Source organism: Hippichthys cyanospilos, chromosome 19 (assembly GCF_059441005.1).
Source record: "Hippichthys cyanospilos isolate Australia breed blue-spotted pipefish chromosome 19, RoL_Hcya_1.0, whole genome shotgun sequence".
NCBI lineage: Eukaryota > Metazoa > Chordata > Actinopteri > Syngnathiformes > Syngnathidae > Hippichthys > Hippichthys cyanospilos.
Window position 1 is genome coordinate 990380 of NC_142387.1, and position 21527 is coordinate 1011906.

Consider the following 21527-nt stretch of genomic DNA (forward strand, 5'->3'; position numbering starts at 1 on the left):
ATTAACTCACCTGAATCAAATTATTAGCTCATCAGAAAGCTCTGCAGGACCTTGAAAATGATCCTAATTTGTTTCATGTTTAAGAGAGCAGTATGGAAAACATGCAGGTTTGGGGCCCTCGAGGACTGGAGTTTGAGACCTATGTTCTATAAGTATATGATGATCAATGCTTTCAAATGCGGCACTAAGGTCAAGTGATATTAATATTGATGAGATGTTGGAATCCATGGTTCAGAGAAGATCACTTGTCACTATTAAAAGGGCTGTCTCAATTGATTGGTTGGCTCTAAATCCTGACTGAAGGAGTTCAAATCTACTGTTATCATCCATGTACTTGCTAAGCTGTTGTGCTACAATTTTCTCAAGAATTTTCATAATAAATGGAAGATGTGACACTGGTCTATAATTAGAAAGATTTTCAGGATCGAGATGAGGGTGCTTAAGTAGCGGTTAAATGACAGCACTCGTCAAAGCTTCTGTTACAATGTCGGAGGAGAGTAACAAAGTGTATTCAAGACTAATATCAGAAACAGGTCTTTAACAAGTTTGCCTGGGAGCGGGTCCAGGATGTCAGCTTTGCTGCATTAACCAGGCATTTGATACACTCCAGAGATACTAAATTAAACTGGGACAGGTTTATCACGCTTTTATTAGCCCGATTGTCCAAGCTAGCATCAACAATCACAGAACCCGAGAAGACAAGTAGCGCTGCGTCTTTTATTTCATCCTTTATCAGTTGAATCCACCGAGTAAAAAATTTCATGAAATCGGGTGCTGAATGGAGGGAGCTATGAGTAGTCTGCTGCTGTTGTGTTAGCTTTGCTACTGTATCAAATATTTAGGGTTGTATTTATTAAGACCAATCATTTTGGAAAAATAATTTGCTTTAGATAAACTAAGAGCCTCTTATATATTTCAGCAAGCTATTGCACCAGACCTGACAGAAAACCTCGAGTTTGGTTGTTCGCCATTTGCGCTCAAGTTTGCTCCTTTACTGTTGAAGTATGCAGGTTTCATCTGTAAACCACAGAGTACATCTCTTCACACTAGTTTTAAATCTGAACAGTGCCATAGGGTTTAGGGAATTTAAAAGAACCGCATTAAAATCGTTTCTGAGCTCATCAACTGAACCAATAAAAGACGGAAAGGAAGCCGTTGTCAAAGGCAGTAGTTCAGAAAGTGCAGCAGTGGTTGATGAGTTAATATTACAGCTCTTATAACTTTGGTTGTGGTCAATAAGACCACAAATAAGACTTCAAATGTTATAACGATCAGAGATATTGGAGCATTAGTATACGGCAATATTGTGACGTTTGAGGCTGTTAGGCCACAGTTTAACACTAAATCTAAGATATTGCCATTCCGGTGTGTTGCTGCTTGTGTTATCTGTATAAAGCCAAATGCATCAATTATTGCATGAAATCATGCAAGAGGATCCAACGGGGAGTTCATACGGATATTAAAGTCACCCATAATGAATATATTATCTGTATGAGTTACCAAATCAGCCATAAATTCAAGGAATTCATCTAAGAAGCCAGAGTATGGACCAGGGTTGGACAAAAAATAACTACCTAATAAAATGGTAGCGAGAAGCTGGATCACATAAGAGCCTCAAATGTCTTGAAGTATGATTAGTGCTCAGGTAAGGTTTGAGACCAGATTCTGAAATTGGGGCGACACCCCCACCCTTTTTACTAAGACGAGCAACGTGTGAACCCACAAAGTTTGGGGGAGAGGCCTCATTTATTGGTAAGAATTCATTTGGTTTTAACCAGGTTTCGCAGAGACCAAACACTTTGAGATTGTGATCTCTAATAAGGTAATTTTCAAGAAGGGCTTTTGAGCATAGTGACCTAATATTCATTAAGCCAAATTTAAACCGAGAAAGTTTGGATGTATGTACGGACAATGTCCGTCGGCGGAGACTGAGGGCAATTCGCAGAAGCACTTCCCGGTCCCCATTAACCTTGAAAAATGGGAGAACACTTTATTTGAATAAGTGCAAGTATGTTGAAACACATTTAAATATGTTCAAACCTATTTACGAGCAAGTAACTTTTTGGGGGGAAAATGCTAAAAACATAACACTTTTCCTCATAATCAGTGGCATCTCTTAATGGGGCACCAGAGTGGACATGAGCAGCAAAACCTATGCATTAAATTCTATTTCAATTCAAAAACAAGAAATTATTTTTATTGATAGCTTTACAAATTAAGTCTATGAATGAAAGGTTTAAAATTTTCCAAATGAAAGTATCACTCACCAGAGTTGTTCACTTCTTGAGTAGAAAGGATACACGTCAAGCTGGGCAAAGTTGTCAAAAACCCATTTGTCAAAGTCCAATAATCCATGAATGACTACATGGCCCATTGAGTTTCTTGTAAATGTCTTTAGCCTTTTTAGTGTTGATTATTTTTTTCAGATTTTTTTCAGATTTTTTTCTTTTTCTGATTCAGTTCCTGCCATTGGAGTGGTGATGATAATTTTGAGCAGATCATGCAACATCAATCGGCGCATGCCCCGGATGGACATACCCCCAATCTTGGGTCTCATGTGGTTGCTCCTTACCCACCCACATCAACTGGGAGTGTGGAGTCTTTTTTGGCTGGGGGTCAGCCTGCCATCTCACCGTCTCAGACAGACATCTATTCTAGAACCTTTCACAGTCTCCCTAAACCAGTTGGACATCTCTGGGATTCACTAGGTACCGTGACCTTCATCTGGCCTACGCCATACATTCCTGCCTCCACAAAGGCCCAATGACTGCGCCATTGAATTTTTTTTTAAGATGGTGCCCACCGTGGCGCCCATCTCTGTTCGATCTCTCAAGGCAAATGCTTTTTTTTGTACAGCAGGGAGGCAGTTCTTATCATCGATGAAGTTCGTCACGAACTTTCATTTGGCCTCGCGGACTTGGGCTTCTTGTGCCTGAGCCACGTGGCTGCTCCGGCTGCAGGCAGACTGAGTGGTTCGCAGCCGAAAGAAGCCAAGAGGGGAGGACTGCACGCTAACCTTAAGGCTGGGGCTGGGGGGCCACTGGGACCTGGCCTGCTGCTGGCTGACGTTCGCTACCTTGGGAATGGGAATCGACGAGATGAGAACTCTGACTAGCATTCATCGTGAGAGCGTTGTGTTTTGCACTTTCGCCTGCGGGGGATGCACTGGACTTAGACGAAGTGGTCGAGCTGGAGGCGCATGCTGTTTGCCGAGGAGACTGGGCGTCAGCAAACATGAGATCAAGGGGCTGGACGCTGTATTCATCACAGCGGGGGACTTCAACCACTGCGACCTCAGGACTGTTTCCCTAATATTTAATTTAATTAATTTACTCTGTAGTCTGCTCGTAAGTGAACAGAATAAGAATTTCAATGTGTGGTATAGTACTATACATGTGACAATAAAATTTCGTTGGATCTCTTTGAATCATCAACTGCAGCAGACACAGGGTGTTGTCAGTATGCAACTCTCAGTGACGGTACCGCAGATTTTAGCTGTACATTCAAATTCAGCACATAAGGAAATGATTAGCTGAACTTACTAAAAAGTGTGCTGTCCACGAGCTGTAGTGCTATACGGTGATCACTTTTGCAAAACCTCTCCACAGTATCACAAGCTTCATTAATAATTGCTGGCTCTTAAAGATGGCATCCACTTTTCTATTTTCAAATCCATTGTAGTCCATGTAGTGTCCAGCATAATCACACAGTTAACCATGTTCCTCTCAGATTTTGTCCTTTCCTGCTTGAACAATGTTAAAATCTGCCGGCTGATGCAGTTTTAAACATGTACTGTAATTTCAAACTCTTGCTCAAGTGGCAAAATGCTAAATTTAGTCTGTATTAAAGCATTACATCATTCATTTTGATGAATTGCTTTTATTCTTCTTTAGGTTATGGTGAGAACCAAGTTACAGTTACAATCCGCCAAAACTGAACAAGTTTGTTATGTCTTGCGTCTGATGTATGTCAGTTCACTATTTTAATTGGCTGATTTCGGCCTCAGGCAACATTGACAAGCCAAGCCCCATGGCGGTCTACTGAGAGAGGTTATAGACATGCGCACGACGGTTTTGGTGATTTGTCACACACAACAAATGCTCACGGGCCGGCCCTAATTGACTCGCAGTTAGAGAAATTGTGTTTGGCTTTGGCAAAGCCTTTGGATTATGCAAAATGTTTACAAAGGAAGTGCCTTGGTAACATAAATGGTAGTCATAATCATGAATACTGTATTATTATTCAGGATATTATTTATAGATTACGCTCTAAAGCAGTCGTCCCCAACCACCGGTCCGTGGCTCGGTACAGGTCCGTGGATCAACTGCTACCGGGCCGCGTGGGCTGCACCCGAAATAATGTTTTGGAAATGATTTAGTTTCACAGTTCATACGTTTGTGCTTGATCATTGTTTTTTGGTGCCGCTTCTGGCCGCGCTGTTGATATTAGATACATAGAGAGAAGGATGATGAGGTTTTTTGAAGCAGCAGCACGAGCAGCGGCAGTACCCCCCGTCTTTTGTTAAACCTTTTACTAAACCTTTTTCCTTACTCATTGGTAAGGAAAAACCAAAACCGCATTGTCACGCGGTTATGTGTGACAATGTCGGGGCATTGTGGAATATAAACCTAAACAGGCATAATGAAACTTAGAAAAAATGCAAATATGTAGGTCAAACGCTCACATATCTGCCAATAAATATCCATGTTTTTTTGCATTTAGCCTACAAGTACATTTGAACGTTCTCACAAACATTCATTCATATTTCCAATTACATTCAAGCATGTTTGCCTCAAAATTGTTTACTCCACATTGTCAGCTTCATGCTTCCATAAAAACTACTTTCAAGTTGATTTTTTTTTTGCATTTATTAGCTTGAGAAGCAAAAGTCATGAAAAACTCAGTAGATTAAAAAAAAAAAACATTTTCCCTCTGCCGCTCATATTTTTACTATTTAAAGATTTGTGTGAAATTGCAATACTAAGAAGTTTGAATAAACGTTGACTTAAATGGATATGTGGATCTCTATGACTAGTACATCGGAGAGTGATGTGGAAACTGCTCAGGCCTCTGGACACTCAGCTGCAACAACATGAGGAAACGTGTTAAACAGTTAGAATGATGCAACTGCAAGGTATTTGAATATGTTGAAAACACGCACAGGCGCTTGGCAGGATGGCAATGTTTTCAGGCAGGATGCCAGTCTTTGTGGAGAAGTCTGTGAATTCCTGCTGCAGATCCATGCTAACCTCAGGAGAGCGAGCTGCAAAGGTATAAGTTGCCTTTTTAACAGTTGTCAGACAGTCTTGATAAATGCAACATGCCACATTAGCCAGTGAAAGCCTTGTGAACAAGCTGTGACTCACTGTAAAGCTTGTTCAAAACCTCCGATACGCCTTCCTTTGTCTTGATGGTGTGGATCAATGCAAAGTCATCGTACTGGACTTTGACAATGCGCATGTCGTTGTCATTGTTCCAAACTGGAAAACAGTCACCAGAGTTTGTTGCATTTATGTTTTGATACATTACCACTCACCAGCTGCACATCTATCCATCTGGGTCCCATCAAATGAGTTCCAATTTAAAAAAAAAAGCTGCCTTTCAGATTTTAAATTTCATAGCTTACAATTAGTGAAACCTATCAATTAATAATTTGTTTTCTATTTCTACTACTTTCTAATAAGCTTACTCAAATCGAAAGTATATATAGAGTCGAAGACAATTTTTCCAATATATTTTACTTCTGTACAGTATTGTTCAACAAAACGACAAAAACTCACTAAGATTTACTGACATCTACCTTTTATTCTTCTGATAGCAACGTCTTGTGACTGGTTGAGTAGGATTCTATTCTTTGAGATGATCTGCCATTGAGTTTTACTTCTGTACAATATTGTTCAACAAATCGACAAAAACTCACTAAGATTTCCTGACATCTACCTTTAATTCTTCTGATAGAAACATCTTGTGACTCAGAAAGAAATGAATCATATCATATGCAGGACATAACATCAGTGTTCCAATAGATTGGGTAGAGCAAAGGTCAATCAATCAATCAATCAATCAATCAATCAATCAATCAATCAATCAATCAATCAATCATTTTATTTGTATAGCCCTGAATCACTGAAGTTTCAAAAGGTCTGTCCTTTCTTCCATATTTCATATTTTTATCAACTACTTAGCTTTACTTGAATGTCCCACGTTAACTCATGCAACTCCATCATGCATATAATGTCACGGCGCGGCGTGGCAGGGAGGATAGCCGGCGTGATAGGGGGAGCGGCAGACACAGTTGCAGGAAGGCTCAGAGGCAGGCAGCAACAGGCAGACAGGAACAGAATGTAGGGAAAAAAACGGAAAGCAACGACACTCCAAAAATGCAGACCGGCGGGTGACACGGCAACGAAAATTAACTGGCGGGTGGACACATGGACACGGGGCGAGCAAAAGACTAACGATGTGAGACAAGCGACTGGTGATGTGTGACTTAAGACAATGATCCGACAACTAACTGTAATTTTCTGGGACTAAAATTGACAGGACAATAAATAGGCAAACACGAACAGCTGGATGAAACAAGAGGTGGGGAACGCTGATTGGCTGACACACGGGGCTCGGTATACACGGGTGGAACAAATCACACAAGAAAATATGACAGGAGAAATAAAGAAACCCACAACTTGAAAACACAAAGAAACCCCAAAACAAAATACCCACAACAGAAACATAACATATAATCAGAATAAGACTCTTGAATAATACTTTTTTCATCTTATTTACATAGGGAAGTTTGTCCTCTTGGTCAGCGGTAACAGCTAGCTAAACAGGTCGTTTCTACTCCTCAAGAAAACTAGCATTAGCGCAGATTTGCAACCATGTTACTTGCAACCCTGTTACTCTGATTAGAGTTTATATATTAATTTAAACATATAATAAATACTGTACAATTGATCTGTGAGCTAAACTAATTGAGCCTGTGAGAGTATTTGATTACCTATTATTGATGAATATGTAGTAAAAAATCTGAAAAGTGAAGATTTACTTTTTAAGAATAATGTTGTGGAGGTTATTTTTGAGTTATTGATGAAAATACACATATTGACATATGTCCATTTGGGTATTTTTTTCTACGGAAATAAACTCATTAATATTTTGACTTTCATTTCACAGTCAAAAGCCTCAAATTGTAATCGAAGTAAATGACAATAAAGAATTAGCAGATGATACACACCAATGACAGATGAATGTTCCAAAACTTGAAATGCGATTTTTCTCAAAACCAGGGATTTCAACTGGTCAACATTCAAATGTGTAACTTTGTCAATGTTACACTACCTCAGTCCAGATACAGTATTATACACAAGTTTAAAGGGAACCAAGTGTAGAATCTGAATATATCAGTACTGTATCTCACTTTTAATTTTCGGAGACATGAGTCTGATTTTGTGAAAACAAACCATATATAGACTGGTATTTACGACATACTGTATAATGTCATCACGTGCCTACTCACCTTGGCTGTGGAAGGTGAAGCGCCCAGAAGTTTCTGTCTTTTTAGCCAGATGAGTCATTCTCCAGCAAGTACCATCATCCCTTAAAGAGGAGGAACATGGTCAGTATTTAGAGAAAAGTCTGTGACAAACTTCCAATATTACTAACACACTTTATGTGGGCATAAGTGAGGTCTATGTCTCCCCCTTCAGTTGGCACCATCAATGCTGTCCCAGTTTTCATGTTTGCCTTGTGGTTTACAAACCAAGGTGCATTGGTGGCAAAGCCAACCATGTACCACTTGCCGACCATCTGGAGACAGCAGAAATGAAATAAAAGATACTACATCAAACTGTAGAGAACAAATAAACACAAGCTTATTTATTATGTAGACATTTTTCCTTTACCCTCTGCAGATCGAAATCCGGAACAGGCATGACCTCAGCCAATGTAGCCAGTGTGCACATAAGTGCAATCAGCATCTTAAGGAGTGTGTTCATCATGTTGTCTCCTCTTCGGCTCATCAGCTCCTCTTCTTGCGTGGTGAAAGTGTGGAGAGGTGAGGATTAAACGGCAAGTTAAGGGGCTTTATATCCGGCATACCTTCTTTCTCCTCTGCCTCCGCCCCTCTGCCTTACAAAACTCTTTGGCCTTGCACCGCCACAATGCAAATTTGCGAAGTTACACAAGTGCACGTGGGTAGGGCATTTTAGGGATCTTTTTACTCACGCAGAACTCTTGCTGTTTCTCACTCAAGTTGTTTCGTAAGAGTGCAAATGTCCTCCCCATGTGGAAAAAGGAAGCCCTTGCGACAGAATCACAGTTGGTCAAATGTCAGTACACTTGTAATCTTATACCAATGGTTGTTGGGAACACAAAACTCACAGACTCTTCCGTGATTCATGCATTCCTGAGTTTGTATTTCAAGGTTTTGTTACCATCATTTGCAGTGATATGGTTTGTTTTTGCAGTTTGGAGCACAAAAATGTCAGATAAGTTATCATCTTTTTGTCACTTTACTCTTTCCCTAAAATACGAATAAATATTCATATTTTAGGGAAGAGGAAAGTATTTTTATTTCTTTTTTTGTCATTTCATTTCATTCAATTCATTTTTCCTTCCCTACTTCGATTCATTTTTGGTGGGACTGAAACATAAAGTCACCAAACTGAAGCTATAAAATAACAATTTCAAAAAAAATCCTTGACAATCATTGATGAGTATTTGAATGAAAAAGACTATTTTGAGTGAAAAATGCTGAATTCCTCAGCTGCTGAAAAAAACAACTTTTGGGAGCCAAATCAAGGTCCTCAGTTGATTATGTAACCCACATACACACACACACACACACACACACACACACACACACACGAACACACGAACACCACATACCCTCTCACTCAAACGGACACAAACACACACAAACAAATGCACACTGCATTTTCTAAACTCTAATTTTGTCACCAAGTTCTCCAAAATCCTCACGATTTCACATCTGGTCCTCATTTAGCTTCTCTTGAATGAACACACCTCATTATTTTGCATTGAAAATATGTAGCAACACATGATAATAGTAATGGCTCAGACTTACAGCATAATCACCCTATACAACAGGATCATTTTTGTTTATGTTTTTATTTATATTTATTTTAAATGGTGATTGATTAGTCTATTGATTGAACCAGTATCGCCAAGATCTATTATCAGGTTTACAAATAACTCCTCTACTGGATGCAAGCGCTGCTCGTTCAGCATGTGGGGACACAGTCTGTAAGACAAACACGGTCAGGTTAAAATCCATTCTGCACAGATACAATATTCCTCAGCAACTCTTGAATAACATGTTGTCGACTAAACTGAATGTTTATTACAGAATTGCAAGTTAACACTTCAGGCAAATGTGTTTTGGGGAGGAAGGGAGGGACAGAGGACAGTGAGAGGACCAGTCATTCTCTCTATGATATAACTACTTTGTTTAACACTCACAAATTGCTGGAGTCAGTCTGAAACCTCGTCAGTCACACTTTGGCAAATTTCTTTGTTTTTTAAAAGTGCCAGGGCTAGGCAAATCCAGTCTTAGAGAGCCGCTATCTTGCATGTATTCGATGTCTCCCTTCTATAAAAGACCTGATTTAAATGATCAGGATTTTGTTTGTATTTGGTAAACGCCGCATCTACTTCAACCTGTTGAGCCTGAAAGGGGGCTCCTCCCACCTGTGGTCCTTTCTGAAGGTTTATGATTTTGCCCAAATTGGAGTTTTTGAGTTTTTCCTTCCCCTTCTTGGAGCTTTGACATCGGATGCTGTTGTGTACCTTACACCGAAAAGATGTCCCTGTATGACTTCTTTTTTCAAAAGAAGTCTTGTTATGACCTCTTTTCACCTGTGAAGCCCCTTTGAGACTTTGGTGATTCAGGGCCATACAAATAAAATTTGATTGATTGATTGATTTTTACTTTTATTATTTTTACTAATTATTGACCATGATCTACAATAAAGCAAGGATCACCAACGTGGTGCCTGCAGGCATCAAGTAGCTCGCTTGGATCTAATGAGTAGTCCGCAGGCCTGTTCTGCAAATAGCTCACAAGTGATAGAAGAGTGTGATTTTCTAGTTAAACAATTATACATATATTACATGTACATAACATATTTCACTTGTTTGACATATTTACTACAGCTGTTCCTAAGTAATTATGAGAAATTATTAACATGACTGGTGTCTTCACATAAACTGGTGCCCTTCGTATTAGTCAGTACCAAAGAAGTAGCTTTCACTTCCAAAAAGGTTGGTGACCCCTGATCTAAAGTGTTGAAAATGGCTTGATTGTCTTCCACCAGTGGTGGACCCAGCAAGGCCTTCTCTGCTGGCCTAACATAACCTGACATCATTTTCCTAATTATAATAAAGGTCAATTTTATTATATATATATATATATATATATATATATATATATATATATATATATATATATATATATATATATACACACACACACACAGGACCACAATTCTAGTTTTCCCGGAACTGTTCAATTTTAAATATCGGTGCTAAATTTCAATTGATTGTTAGTCAAGCATAAGAACCGTGGCCAAAGGAATAATCTCTGCGCTCTGTGCCCGCCCGCACTGGCCGAGCTAGTCCCTGCTTGCTGCTTCTCTTGGTTGCATGGGCTGCAAAGCTGACCGACCAAACCAGAATGCTTGGCCGAGCTCTCCAGTGCTCGGCCATGCGAGCGGGTGCACAACAAAGTGTGAAGCCCTTCAACAGGTCACTCGAAGCAACGTTGCCCACATGGGCCTGCTGTGACGGCACTCACCCTTCACGGTGTCTGTAATCTTACACTGCCTGGCCTGTGGTTGGCCTTGGGCAACAACTAGTGTGCAGGTCTGGACTCATAGTGATAATTTGCTAAGAAAGTCCAAGACGTGTAAAATGGGACTACAACTGTGACAGAAAGAGGAGCCTATATGGCGATTTAGGAAGATTCACTAGAAAACTTCTTTTAAACAGCAACTCAAGTTAAGAGTGTGGTCGGACACGAGAAGGAACAATGCGTTAAAATTAAGGTAATGCTGTCTTGGGTCAGCTCGGTGAATGAGTGGTTAGCATGTTCGCCCCACAGTTCAGAGTCCTGAGTTAAAGTCGAGCTCACTCTGGCCTTCCTTTGTGAAGTTTGCATGTTTTCCCCAACCCTGCGTGAGTTCTCTCCAGGCTCACCAGCTTCCTTCCACACTCCAAAAACATAAAGGGCAGGTATGTAGGACACACTAAATCAGGGGTGTCAAACCAGCCCCCAAGGAGGTTCGATCAGGCCTGCAGGATCATTTTAAAGTGAAAAAATGCATAAAAGACATGGAATTCATATTTTTAATAAGCTGCATTCCATGGATTATCCGCTAGGGAGTTTTGATCAGAGTAGAAGACAACAGCGCCATCTGCTGCTTTTTACAACGTTGTTGCTACCCTGGTCTCTACCAACACCCTCAATAGCCAAAATGTCATTAACCAAACGGAGAAATGTAGGTAAGGAGTGTAGAATTTTCAAATGAAAAATGGACCACGTCCTATTTATTTGCAGAGATGCACTGGAAATCTTTGTGCTTGGTATGTTTGCAACAGGGTTCGATATTGAAGGAATATAATATTTGACACCACTATGAGACACACAGTGAAAACTATAACGGTTTGCAAGGACAACTGAAAAGAGACAGGATCAACAAATTGTTGGCGGGTCTGAGGAAACAGCAGTCAACTTTCACCCAGAGCCGAGAAGTCAGTGAAGCAGAGGTAAAAGCCAACTATCTAATTGCTAGAGAAATAGCATTAGCATCAAAGCTGTGAGCGGTGACTTTGTAACACGATGCATGATGAAGGCAGCTGAACTTGTATGTTCCGAGAAGCGACAAGCTTTTGCCAATATTAGCCTGACAAGGAATGCTATAGCAGAGAGGATTTCGAACCTCTCTGCAGATTTAGACAGTCAATTGAAACAGAGAGTCAAGTCATTTATTGCATTTTCCGTTGCAATTGACGAGAGCCCAGACATTACAGACGTAGCACAACTAGCCTTATTTATTCGTGGAGTTGATAAGACTGTTACTGAAGAGTTTCTTCAGTTGGTGACAATGATGGACCCCACAACAGCTGAGGACATTTTCAGTTCTGCCGTTGCTGCACTGGACAGATTTGGAGTGGATAGGTCCCGTGCTGTCAGCCTGGCTCCAGACAGCGCATCATCCATGGTAGAAAATAAACCTGGTGTCACGACAAAGTTCAGAGAGAAAGTACAAGCCCTTAATAGAGGAGATCATTTCTGGACGTTTCACTGTATTTTGCATGAGGAGGCATTGTGGTGCAAGTCCTTGAAAATGCACCATGTCATGGAGGTGGTTGTTCGCACTGTAAATTTCATCCGATCCAGAGGTCTGAACCATTGTCAGTCTGACAAACTTCTCAGTGACAGCAACATTACCCACAGCTTGCCATACCACACTGTGGTGAGATGGTTAAGCAGAGGCGTTGTGCTGAGGCATTTCTTTGATTTATACGAGAGGAAATTGGACAGTTCATGAAGAGAAAAGGAAAACTGGTGTTGGAATTATAATCTCAGGAATGGCTACAAGAGCTTGCATTTTTGGTGGATATCACTGAACACTTGAAAGATCTGAACAAAATGTTGCAAGGCCGCAAAAAAGTTGTCACACAGTTTTCTCACAACAGTATTGTATTTAAGTTGAAGCTGACGTTGTGGGAGACGCAACTGGCAAGTGGCGACCCTGTTCATTTTCTCCTGTCAGGGAGATGTGTGACACCTGGTATTGATGCACTTGTAAAGGCCAAAAGATGCCAAATATCAGGAACAAAAACAAGTCCAGACTAGACTATAGATCGAGCCATCCATATTCTTCCGCTTATCCGGGGTCGGGTCGCGGGTTGCAGCAACCTCAGCAGGGAAGCCCGGACTTCCCTGTACCCAGCCATTTTATCCAGCTCCGCTGGGAGGATCCCAAGGCATTCCCAGGCCAGCCGAGAGACATAGTCCCTCTAGCGTGTCCTGGGTCGTCCCCAGGGGCCTCCTTGCCTGGAACACTTCCCCAGGAAAGCGTCCGGGAGGCATCCTAACCAGACGCCCGACCCACCTCAACTGGCTCTTCTCAACGCGGAGAAGCAGCGGCTTGACACTGAGTCCCTCCCAGATGACCAAGCTCCTCACCCTATATCTAAGGGAGAGCCCGGACACCCTGCGGAGGAAACTCATTTTGGCTGCTTGTATCCGAGATCTCGTTCACGACCCACAGTTCCTGTCTATAGGTGAGGGCAGGAATGTCGACCGGTAAATAGAGAGCTTTGCCATTCAGCTCAGCTCTCTCTTCACCACGATAGACCGGTACAGAGTACGCATTACCGCAGATGCTGCACCGATGCGCCTGTCGATCTCACGTTCCATCATCTTGGGGTAGGACCTCTTCCCCAACGCAGAGTGGGGTCGTCACGCTTTTCTGACTGAGGACCATGGTCTCAGATTTGGAGGTGCTGATCTGCATCCCAGCTGCTTCACACCCGGCTGCGAAACACTCCAGCGAGAGTTGGAGGTCACGGTCTGAAGAAGCCAACAGCACCACATCGTGTGTAAATAGCAGAGATGCAATGCTGAGACTCCCAAACTGGACTCCCACAACGCTTTGGCTGCGCCAAGAAATTCTGTCCATAAACGTAATGAACAGGGCAGCCTTGGCGGTGTCCAACCCCCACTGGAAACGGATCCGACTTACTGCTGGCAATGCGGACCAAACTCTGACATCAGTGGTACAGGGACCGAACAGCCCATATAAGGGCGTTCGGTACCCCGTACTCCCAAAGCACCCCCAAAAGAATTCCCAGAGGGACACGGTCGAGCGCCTTCTCCAAGTCCACAAAACACATGTAAACTGGATGGGCGAACTCCCATGCACCCTTAAGGATTCTGCCAAGGGTGTAGAGCTGGTCCACTGTTCCATGGCCGGGACAAAAACTCTCCTCCTCTTTTAAACTGAGTGTCCAAACCAGGCAGCCGCAAATCCAATGATACGATCACAAAGTTGCTCATCGAACTGACCAGACTAACGCCTTTAAAATGCTGCCTTAGATACTGTTTGCATTGGAAGAATACAGCTCTGTGAATATGAATCCTTACTGTGGTGATTAAAAAAATGTACAATTTAATGTTAGTCAGCAGATTCACTACATAACAGTACGGCGGAATTCAACTGTTCATGCAACTCCATAAATTTTCAGTATGTATTGTATGTGTTTGTGCGTTTCATGTATGAAGTTTACACATTTACAGGAGGTGTGAATACTTTCTTCTTTACACATTTAAAAGCACACTCCGTAGTTTATAAGGTGTAGGCAGGGATTCAATTTAGATTTTATAGGCACATGTGTAACTGGTTTATAAATTCCTTTCTTTATAAATCTAATTTAATCTTGAAGTGCATTACTATATTTCTCAATACCAATTCATTTTTAAAGTTTTGTGCCTTTGTACAATCAGTAGGATCAGTTGCAATGCATATATGTGAATGATATAAGTAAATTGCACATTTGTCTAAGGAAATATGAGGTGTTTCATGAAATGTTTTGTAAAAGGAATGTTCATTAAATTTCAACATTTTCCTAATGTTGTTGCACTTCTTCACACCGAAATAACAGAAATACATAATATTTTGGTTATTTATCACATGTATGGTATAATTTTAATGGTCCGGCCTACTTGACATCTACCAAGGCCATATGTGGCCCACGATATGAAATGAGTTTGACATCCCTGCTCTAAATTGTCCTTTGTTGTTATTAGGTATGTGAATGGTTGCTCGTCGCTCTGTGCCAAACCATTGGCTAGCAACGAGTTGAGGGTGTACCTCGCCTGCTGCCCGAGGACCGCTGGGATAGGCACCAGCAAGCCTGCAATCTGCAGCCTGATGATATTGGCCCGGAGTTCCTCCGGAAGGCTCTGGATAGGGCCTTCCTGGCTGACATGCCTCATGCTGACATGCCGCAGTGCCCCTGGATTGGCAGATCAGGGTGGTGGTCCCCCTTTTTAAGAAGAGGGGACAGGAGGGTTTGTTTCAACAATAGAGAGATCACACTCCTCAGACTCCCCAGTAATGTCAATTCGGGGGTGCTGGAGAGGATGGTCCATCAGGAAGTTGAACCTCAGATTCATGAGGAGCAGAGTGATTTTCGTCCTGGTCATAGAACATTGAATATGCTCTACACCCTTGGCCGGATCCTCGAGGATGCATGGGAGTTGTCCAACCAGCCTACATGTGTTTTGTGGACATAGAAGAGGAGTTTGACCATGTTGCTCGGGGAGTCCTGCGGGGTGTGCTTTGGGAATACAGGGTACCGAACCCCTTGATATGGGCTGTTTGGTACCTGAACCATCGATGTCAGAGTTTGGTCTGCATTGCTGACAGTAAATCCTGCTCTCATCTGTGATCACGAGCTGTGCGTCATGACCAAAAGAACATACAAGAAAGTTTCTGAAATTAATTTACTCCGTAATGTGTCTGGGCTCTCCCTTAAGAGATAGGGTGGGAAGCTAGGTCATCAGAGAGGGACTCAGTGTCGAGTCACTGCTCCTCTACGTTGAGAGGAGCCAGTTGTTCATGCGTGCTGTAGAGAAAGGCTGGAAGACAAAGAAACGAAGATGAAGAAAAAAGAAAGGAGGAAGAAGAAGAAGTTCTCCTTTAAAACTATATTTTTAATCAGGCTTCCATCAAAATATTCATTTGATTTAAATACCCTGGTCATCTTCATAGAAATGCAACATAAAATAAAATAAGGCTCTGCCAAAATTAGCGATTTTTTGGGGGAAAAATAGAAAACAGAAAACAAAACAGAAAATAAAGAATTCTGACAGTCGCATGTGCCTCATGGTTTTATTATTTCATATAAATAATACAGCTTACTGATTTTGTGATGCTCGTCAACATCGCTGCAGTGACCTGAAAAGGAAATTGCTTCTTAATTAAATGGCAACACAATCAATTCTTCTAATGTTTTGTTTTTTGTGTGGGTAGTTTCAATAGTTTTCGAATGTTTTTTTAAGTCTTTGTTCATTAAACCGTTAATACATCAACACACTTTTGATATTGCAGTATAATAATGAATCAATTTAGTATGGGGACTCACTGTAGGTTGGAAAGGGGAATAGGAATGCCAGACCCAAATCTTGTTCTTCAGCAAGTTGCTCAAACTTAGTCAACGTTGTTTCTGATAGAAGGTCAACTGACCTGCCTGAATATTGAAACAAAAATCAAAACTACATCAAAATACTGTCTTCTAATAATACTGATTATTGTCTAATTTCATTTTGAATGGGGTTGTGGAGCTCACCATAGAGTTTCATTGTAATCTTGCCTTGTTTTTGATAATACATGACAGCAAAGGAACTGTAGTCTGTCTCACCGATCACAATATCAATTTTCAGCTCGGGTCGAGACCCTAGTGGAAGAGATAATGTTTGATCCAAAATATTTATTGACTAAAATCATTCCCAATTTCAAAATAAGTAATCTAAGAAAAAACCTAGAAGTGTCAAGTGTCCTGGGGTTGGGGTTAAATGGTACATCTGCAATATTTCCCAACAATGATGAGTACTGAAATAGGACAAATACAATGTTATCAGATTTAATCATTCCTGTTTTTGTTTTGAAAGCTCAACTCATACCAACGTTGACAAATGTTTATCCCTCATCAGTATCCCTCATTTGAAAATAAATTAGTTTGTACAGTATATCTATCTAAATAAATTAGTTTGTACAGTCTATCTATCTATCCATCCATCCATCCATCCATCCATCCATCCATCCATCCATCCATCCATCCATCCATCTATCTATCTATCTATCTATTTGGGAAGCACTGCCCTAAATTGAATTTTTTGTAAATGATGGTGTGTACTTACTGACGTGTCTTAGTGCTAACCAACAGTGCTTGATCTGAGGAAGTGGATAATGTGAGGGTCATGACTGTAGGTTCCACTTGAGTTCCAGGATTGATCAAAAAGGAGCATTTGGAGGCAGTGTTGAGCAAATACCATGTCCCTGTCATCTGAAACACAAAAGCAAAAAGAAAAAATCCAAACTGAATATGAGTGTATATGTGTTGTGCAATGCGTACAACTTTTGAAAAGTGAAGCAGATTGCTAACTGGTCACCATGCCGCCTGCACACAGTCCAATGAGATCCATAATAAAAGTTGTGGTTTGAAATTCAAGATATTGAAGTTAAGTTTTGACACAGGGGTTGTTACAGTTATGGTGGCTGAAAAAGATATTGTAGAACACGTTTCATGAAAACAAATTTACTGCCTTAATGACATTACAGCAAAGAATTGATACCCGCTGCCCCCCATGTTTGAGCTTCTGCAGGGTGCTTACGACTTCACTAAGGTCGACATACACAGTGCATATCATCTGGTGCAGATTAGGGAAGGAGATGAATGGAAGACTGCATTCAGTACTCCACTTGGACAGTGAGTATCTTGTTATGTACTTTGGATTCACAAATGTACCAGCGGTTTTCCAAGCTCTGGTAAATGACATTCTGCGGGATATGCTTGACTGATTTGTCTTTGTGTAATAAGATGACATCCTCATCTTCTCCAAGACACTGGAGGAACATGTCCAACATGTTTGCAGCGTCTGCTTGAGAATTCATTATACCTCAAAGCAGACAAATGTGAGTTTCGCTCCTCGTTAGTCTCACTTTTGGGATACATTATTGCTAAAGACAGCATCTGCATGGATTATTCAAAGGTCTTAGCCATTATCTACTGGCCTGTGCCGAAACCTGGAAGCAGCTACAACGTTTCCTCAGTTTTGCCAACTTCTAAAGGATTTAGGAATTATAGCACTATAGCCCGGCCACTCACGTCTCTCACCAGCCTGAAAGTTAAAAATTGATGGCTCATTAAAATGGCCCATTTTATTCATCTCACCATGCCTTCCTCAGCTAAAGAAACAGTGCAACTCCTCGTGAATCACGGCGTACGTCTTCATGGATTGCCGCTACAAGGTGTCTGACACAGGTTTCAGCTCAAGGCGGCCTTCTGGAAGCAGTTTTGCCAGCTCATTGGAGTGACTAAAAGTCTGTCCTTGTGTTTCACCCACAGACTAACGGACAAATGGAAAGAGTTAACCAGGAGATGGAAACTTCCCTCCGGTGCCTGGCGTCACGAAACTCATCCCCCTGGTCGACCCAACTCCAGTGGGCAGAGTTTGCCGTCAAGTCTATGACCAACACCGCCACTGGAATTTCCCCATTTGAATGTGTCCATGGCTACCAGCTCCCATCGTTCCCTGCTCTGGACAACAACGCTTCCTGTCCATTTGCCCTTGCCTTCACCAGGCAATGTCGCTAGACCTAGGATCGGGCCTGCTCGGCTCTGCTGCCTGCCAGTGAGCGCTACACATAGACGGCCAATAGGTGGCACAGGGTCTGGTTGTCAACCAAGGACCTTCTCCGCATAGAGTCCAATGAGCTTACACCCCGTTTTGTTGGACCCAATCCCATCTAGAAAGTGTTAAGCCCTGCAGCTGTACGCCTTGCTCTGTCTCTGTCACAGTCCACCTGTCCAGTCACCTAATTTGTCCCGCTACACCTGCTCAACTTTCTCCCAATCAGCACCAAATACCAACAGCTGCTCCCAATCACCTGCTCATTATATAACTCGGTCTCTCCCTCCCAGAAATCGCTAATTTGTCTCAATACATCAGAGCTTTCCAGCATTCAACCTTGTCTGATTACTTGTGTTCTGACCCCGCCTGCTCTCAACTATCACCAGCCCGCCGACTATCCCTGCTTGCCTGTGTTCTGACCCGCCCTGTCCCCGACCATCCACCAGCTTGACGACTATACAAGCTTGCCTGTGTACCGACCCAGCTTGCCCTCGACCTCCTGACCGCTTGCCGACTTCACCTGGCCCTGACAGCCCAACACAGCAGTTCACCCCCGTCAGCCATCAAGCTAGCAGGCACCTGCTGATAAAGAAAACTTGACAGCGCCTAACTGTGTGTGCTCTTGGGTCCTCTCTTCAACCGTGATAAAAACTTACTTCCACACCTTTTTCTATCCACTGGGATTGATGATTTGCGTAAGAAAATATATCACCACACAGCCAATCGACAGATTACACAAGGTTGTTGTTTGCCAGATCCCATGTTGATCACTGACAAAGCAAAGTCCACATCTGAAGCACTGGCTTCTTACAAAGTTGATTTGGTTTACACGACTGGCACTCCAATAAAGGTTTATCAACTGCCCAGTTCAAAAATAACTAAAATGTCACCCAGAAGCACAATCTTACACTGATGTTTTTTTTTTTTTTTCGGGGGGGGGGGGGGGGGGGGGGCATTAGTGGGTGTTTTATTCTTACTACTGTGACATTTGTATAAAGTGATACAGGTACGATTAGTAATAAAAGGTCAAGTAAAAAAACAAACTTTGCAACATTTGGAATATTATTAAAATTAAAACTGTAGTTCTAATCCTTGTTTTGTTTTTTTTTGCAGTCAGTCATACATGCACAATTGTTACATTTTTTAAAATCAGAATTGGCATCTCATAAGTACCTGTTGCATATCTATGTTCTTCTTAGGTGGTGTCAGATCAATCGGGCTGACCTTTGGCTTCTTGCGTGGTCGTCTTATAGGTCTGGGCCAACTCTTTGCACCACCGACAGCTTCAGTAGCACCCCAAAGACACACAAACATCATAACTGCCACAGTTAGCATACAACTCCAAGCTCCTGCCATAATTTCTCTGTTCTTTGTTTTTTCAATCTTTTTGTATCCTCTTCCTTGGTCTTCCCAGTATAGTGTATCCACTTTGATGCAGACACTCAAAATGAATAAATCAGATAATGCAAGAGACAAACAGTATGGCAAAAGAGGATGACATGCTCAGTTAAATATTAACTAGGGTTTTATCTTGGTCTGTGGGCTTCATGACCCGAGAATGCACTCCAACATGGACTCCAATATTTGTTTCAAAGCAACAATAGAATAGACCCTAGAGAGCAACAAATATATTTATTAAAAAAAAAAAAAAAAAAAAACTTCAGAGTTAAATTACACAAAAAACTGGACAAGGAATTTGATGTTATAATCATATCCAATTGTATTTTTGTTTTGATTCAAAGTTCACAAAAAATACAGATTTTATCCCAAATGGTGATAAAACAATGACAGTATAATACCCCCCACCAAAAAAAAAAAATACACTTTACATCAACAATCCCTGCTTATTGTTTGCAAATGACCCCCCCAATTAAAAGGTCGGTTAGAGTCATGCAAGTCCAGTATTAGTTTTCTTCAGTCTTGCTGGGTATATTGTTGTCCCTTGGTTTAAAGTTGAGGGCCGCACTATTAATACAGAACCGCCATTTGGAATTGAACGAATCCACCAATCGCTACATTGCGGACGAGGCGAACATTAGATGACGACTGCCATCACCTTTTGCTTCAGCAAAGCCAGTTTTTACGGTTCGTAATAAAACAATCGTCCGTATGGAAGCTGCTTTAGCATCCTGGATGGCGACTGCCGACTGAAGAAGCCCTTTCTTTTGAAGTCTCACGCAGCTGCGGGCATATTAGTAGCGGCCCGGACGGTGAATTAAAGTCTGATCTGTACATGATCAAAGATGATTACAATCGAGTTCACACTTTACAATATCATTTTATTGTGATTTTTATTAGGGCCCTCTTGTTTTTCCCCGAATTATGATTATTATTTACTGTGCAGAACTTTTCCATTTTTGAGGGCCTAAACATGCACGAAAAGTCACCAAAAATTGCACAGTTGTTGGGCCTGGTGAAAAATTTGATATTTTGTGTTTCCTAAAACAATGCAAAAAAAATGGCTCTTCAGCACCACCTAAGGTCAAAAAAATGCAGCTGGTCCGGCTCGTTTGACCTAGAGCTTCGAAATTTTTTAGACATATGTAGGACCTAAAGACCTACAAAAAAGTAAGCGCAAGCCATGAGCTCAGATGTACAGAAAAAGAGTTATGAATTTTTGAATGTGCATTTTTGGCCCATTTTTGCATGTTTGCAGGTCCCAAACTGCTCCCTGTTTCTCCTAAACTCTTTACCCAATCGCCTTCAAATTTGCTGTGGTCAATATTCAGACAGAGGGGCAAAACTGGGCAAAATTTGGTGCAGATCCGCCGACATATATGATAGGGGCGTGGTCCTTTGCCAAGAGGGACAAAAACCTTAATAACTCTAAAGTACAAGCTTAAAAAAATCTAAAACTTCATAGACACATGGAGACTTATGTCTTTTTTTAAATAGCTAATAGCGCCGCCTAGTGGTTGATTAAAATGTTATTTTTTACACTTTCATGTATTGTGCTCAGTCTGTTTAAGTAAAATAACTGAAAATTGGTCAGAACACCATTAAGACATGGAATATTAAGGTTTTAAAATTTTACCACATTTCGATACGGGGCGTAGTCTGCACGCCACATCAAAGTCAGATGACT

General features: G+C 41.4%; 2 protein-coding genes and 1 pseudogene across 4 annotated transcripts; all 3 read right to left on the reverse strand.

Moving 5' to 3' along the window:
* Positions 1 to 523: 523 nt before the first annotated feature.
* LOC148407580 (uncharacterized) lies at positions 524 to 3118 on the reverse strand (annotated as a pseudogene).
* Positions 3119 to 4849: 1731 nt separating this feature from the next.
* Positions 4850 to 8072, reverse strand: LOC148407581 (lipocalin-like). The gene is made up of 6 exons (XM_088402573.1): positions 7902 to 8072; positions 7667 to 7806; positions 7517 to 7596; positions 5367 to 5480; positions 5162 to 5263; positions 4850 to 5082 (listed from the first exon to the last, which is right to left on the reverse strand). The coding sequence occupies exons 1-6, from the start codon at positions 8016 to 8018 to the stop codon at positions 5063 to 5065; spliced, it is 573 nt and encodes a 190-aa protein (XP_088258699.1). The 5' UTR covers positions 8019 to 8072; the 3' UTR covers positions 4850 to 5062.
* Positions 8073 to 9110: 1038 nt separating this feature from the next.
* On the reverse strand, positions 9111 to 19914 carry c8g (complement component 8, gamma polypeptide). Of its 3 annotated transcripts, XM_088402570.1 has the most exons (8): positions 19616 to 19914; positions 16949 to 17094; positions 16570 to 16640; positions 16378 to 16485; positions 16174 to 16278; positions 15951 to 15986; positions 12065 to 12252; positions 9111 to 9262 (listed from the first exon to the last, which is right to left on the reverse strand). In XM_088402570.1, the coding sequence occupies exons 1-7, from the start codon at positions 19796 to 19798 to the stop codon at positions 12110 to 12112; spliced, it is 792 nt and encodes a 263-aa protein (XP_088258696.1). In that variant the 5' UTR covers positions 19799 to 19914; the 3' UTR covers positions 9111 to 9262; positions 12065 to 12109. The 3 variants fall into 3 exon arrangements, with proteins under 3 accessions (XP_088258696.1, XP_088258698.1, XP_088258697.1); XM_088402572.1 differs by lacking the exon at positions 12065 to 12252 and having other exon boundaries at positions 19616 to 19913; XM_088402571.1 differs by lacking the exons at positions 9111 to 9262; positions 12065 to 12252 and adding an exon at positions 15547 to 15667.
* Positions 19915 to 21527: the final 1613 nt, after the last annotated feature.

Bases quoted from the DNA above. Each gene is read 5' to 3' on its own strand.
- LOC148407581 (XM_088402573.1), bottom strand. From the start codon at position 8,018: ATGAGCCGAAGAGGAGACAACATGATGAACACACTCCTTAAGATGCTG. The intron at 7,807-7,901 runs GTAAAGGAAAAA...TGCTGTCTCCAG, and splicing joins CGGATTTCGATCTGCAGAGG to ATGGTCGGCAAGTGGTACAT. The intron at 5,083-5,161 runs GTGCGTGTTTTC...ATGTTGTTGCAG, and splicing joins TGCCATCCTGCCAAGCGCCT to CTGAGTGTCCAGAGGCCTGA.
- c8g (XM_088402570.1), bottom strand. From the start codon at position 19,798: ATGGCAGGAGCTTGGAGTTGTATGCTAACTGTGGCAGTTATGATGTTT. The intron at 17,095-19,615 runs GTACTTATGAGA...TTTGTGTTTCAG, and splicing joins AGAACATAGATATGCAACAG to ATGACAGGGACATGGTATTT. The intron at 15,987-16,173 runs GTGAGTCCCCAT...TTTCCTTTTCAG, and splicing joins ATTCCCCTTTCCAACCTACA to GTCACTGCAGCGATGTTGAC.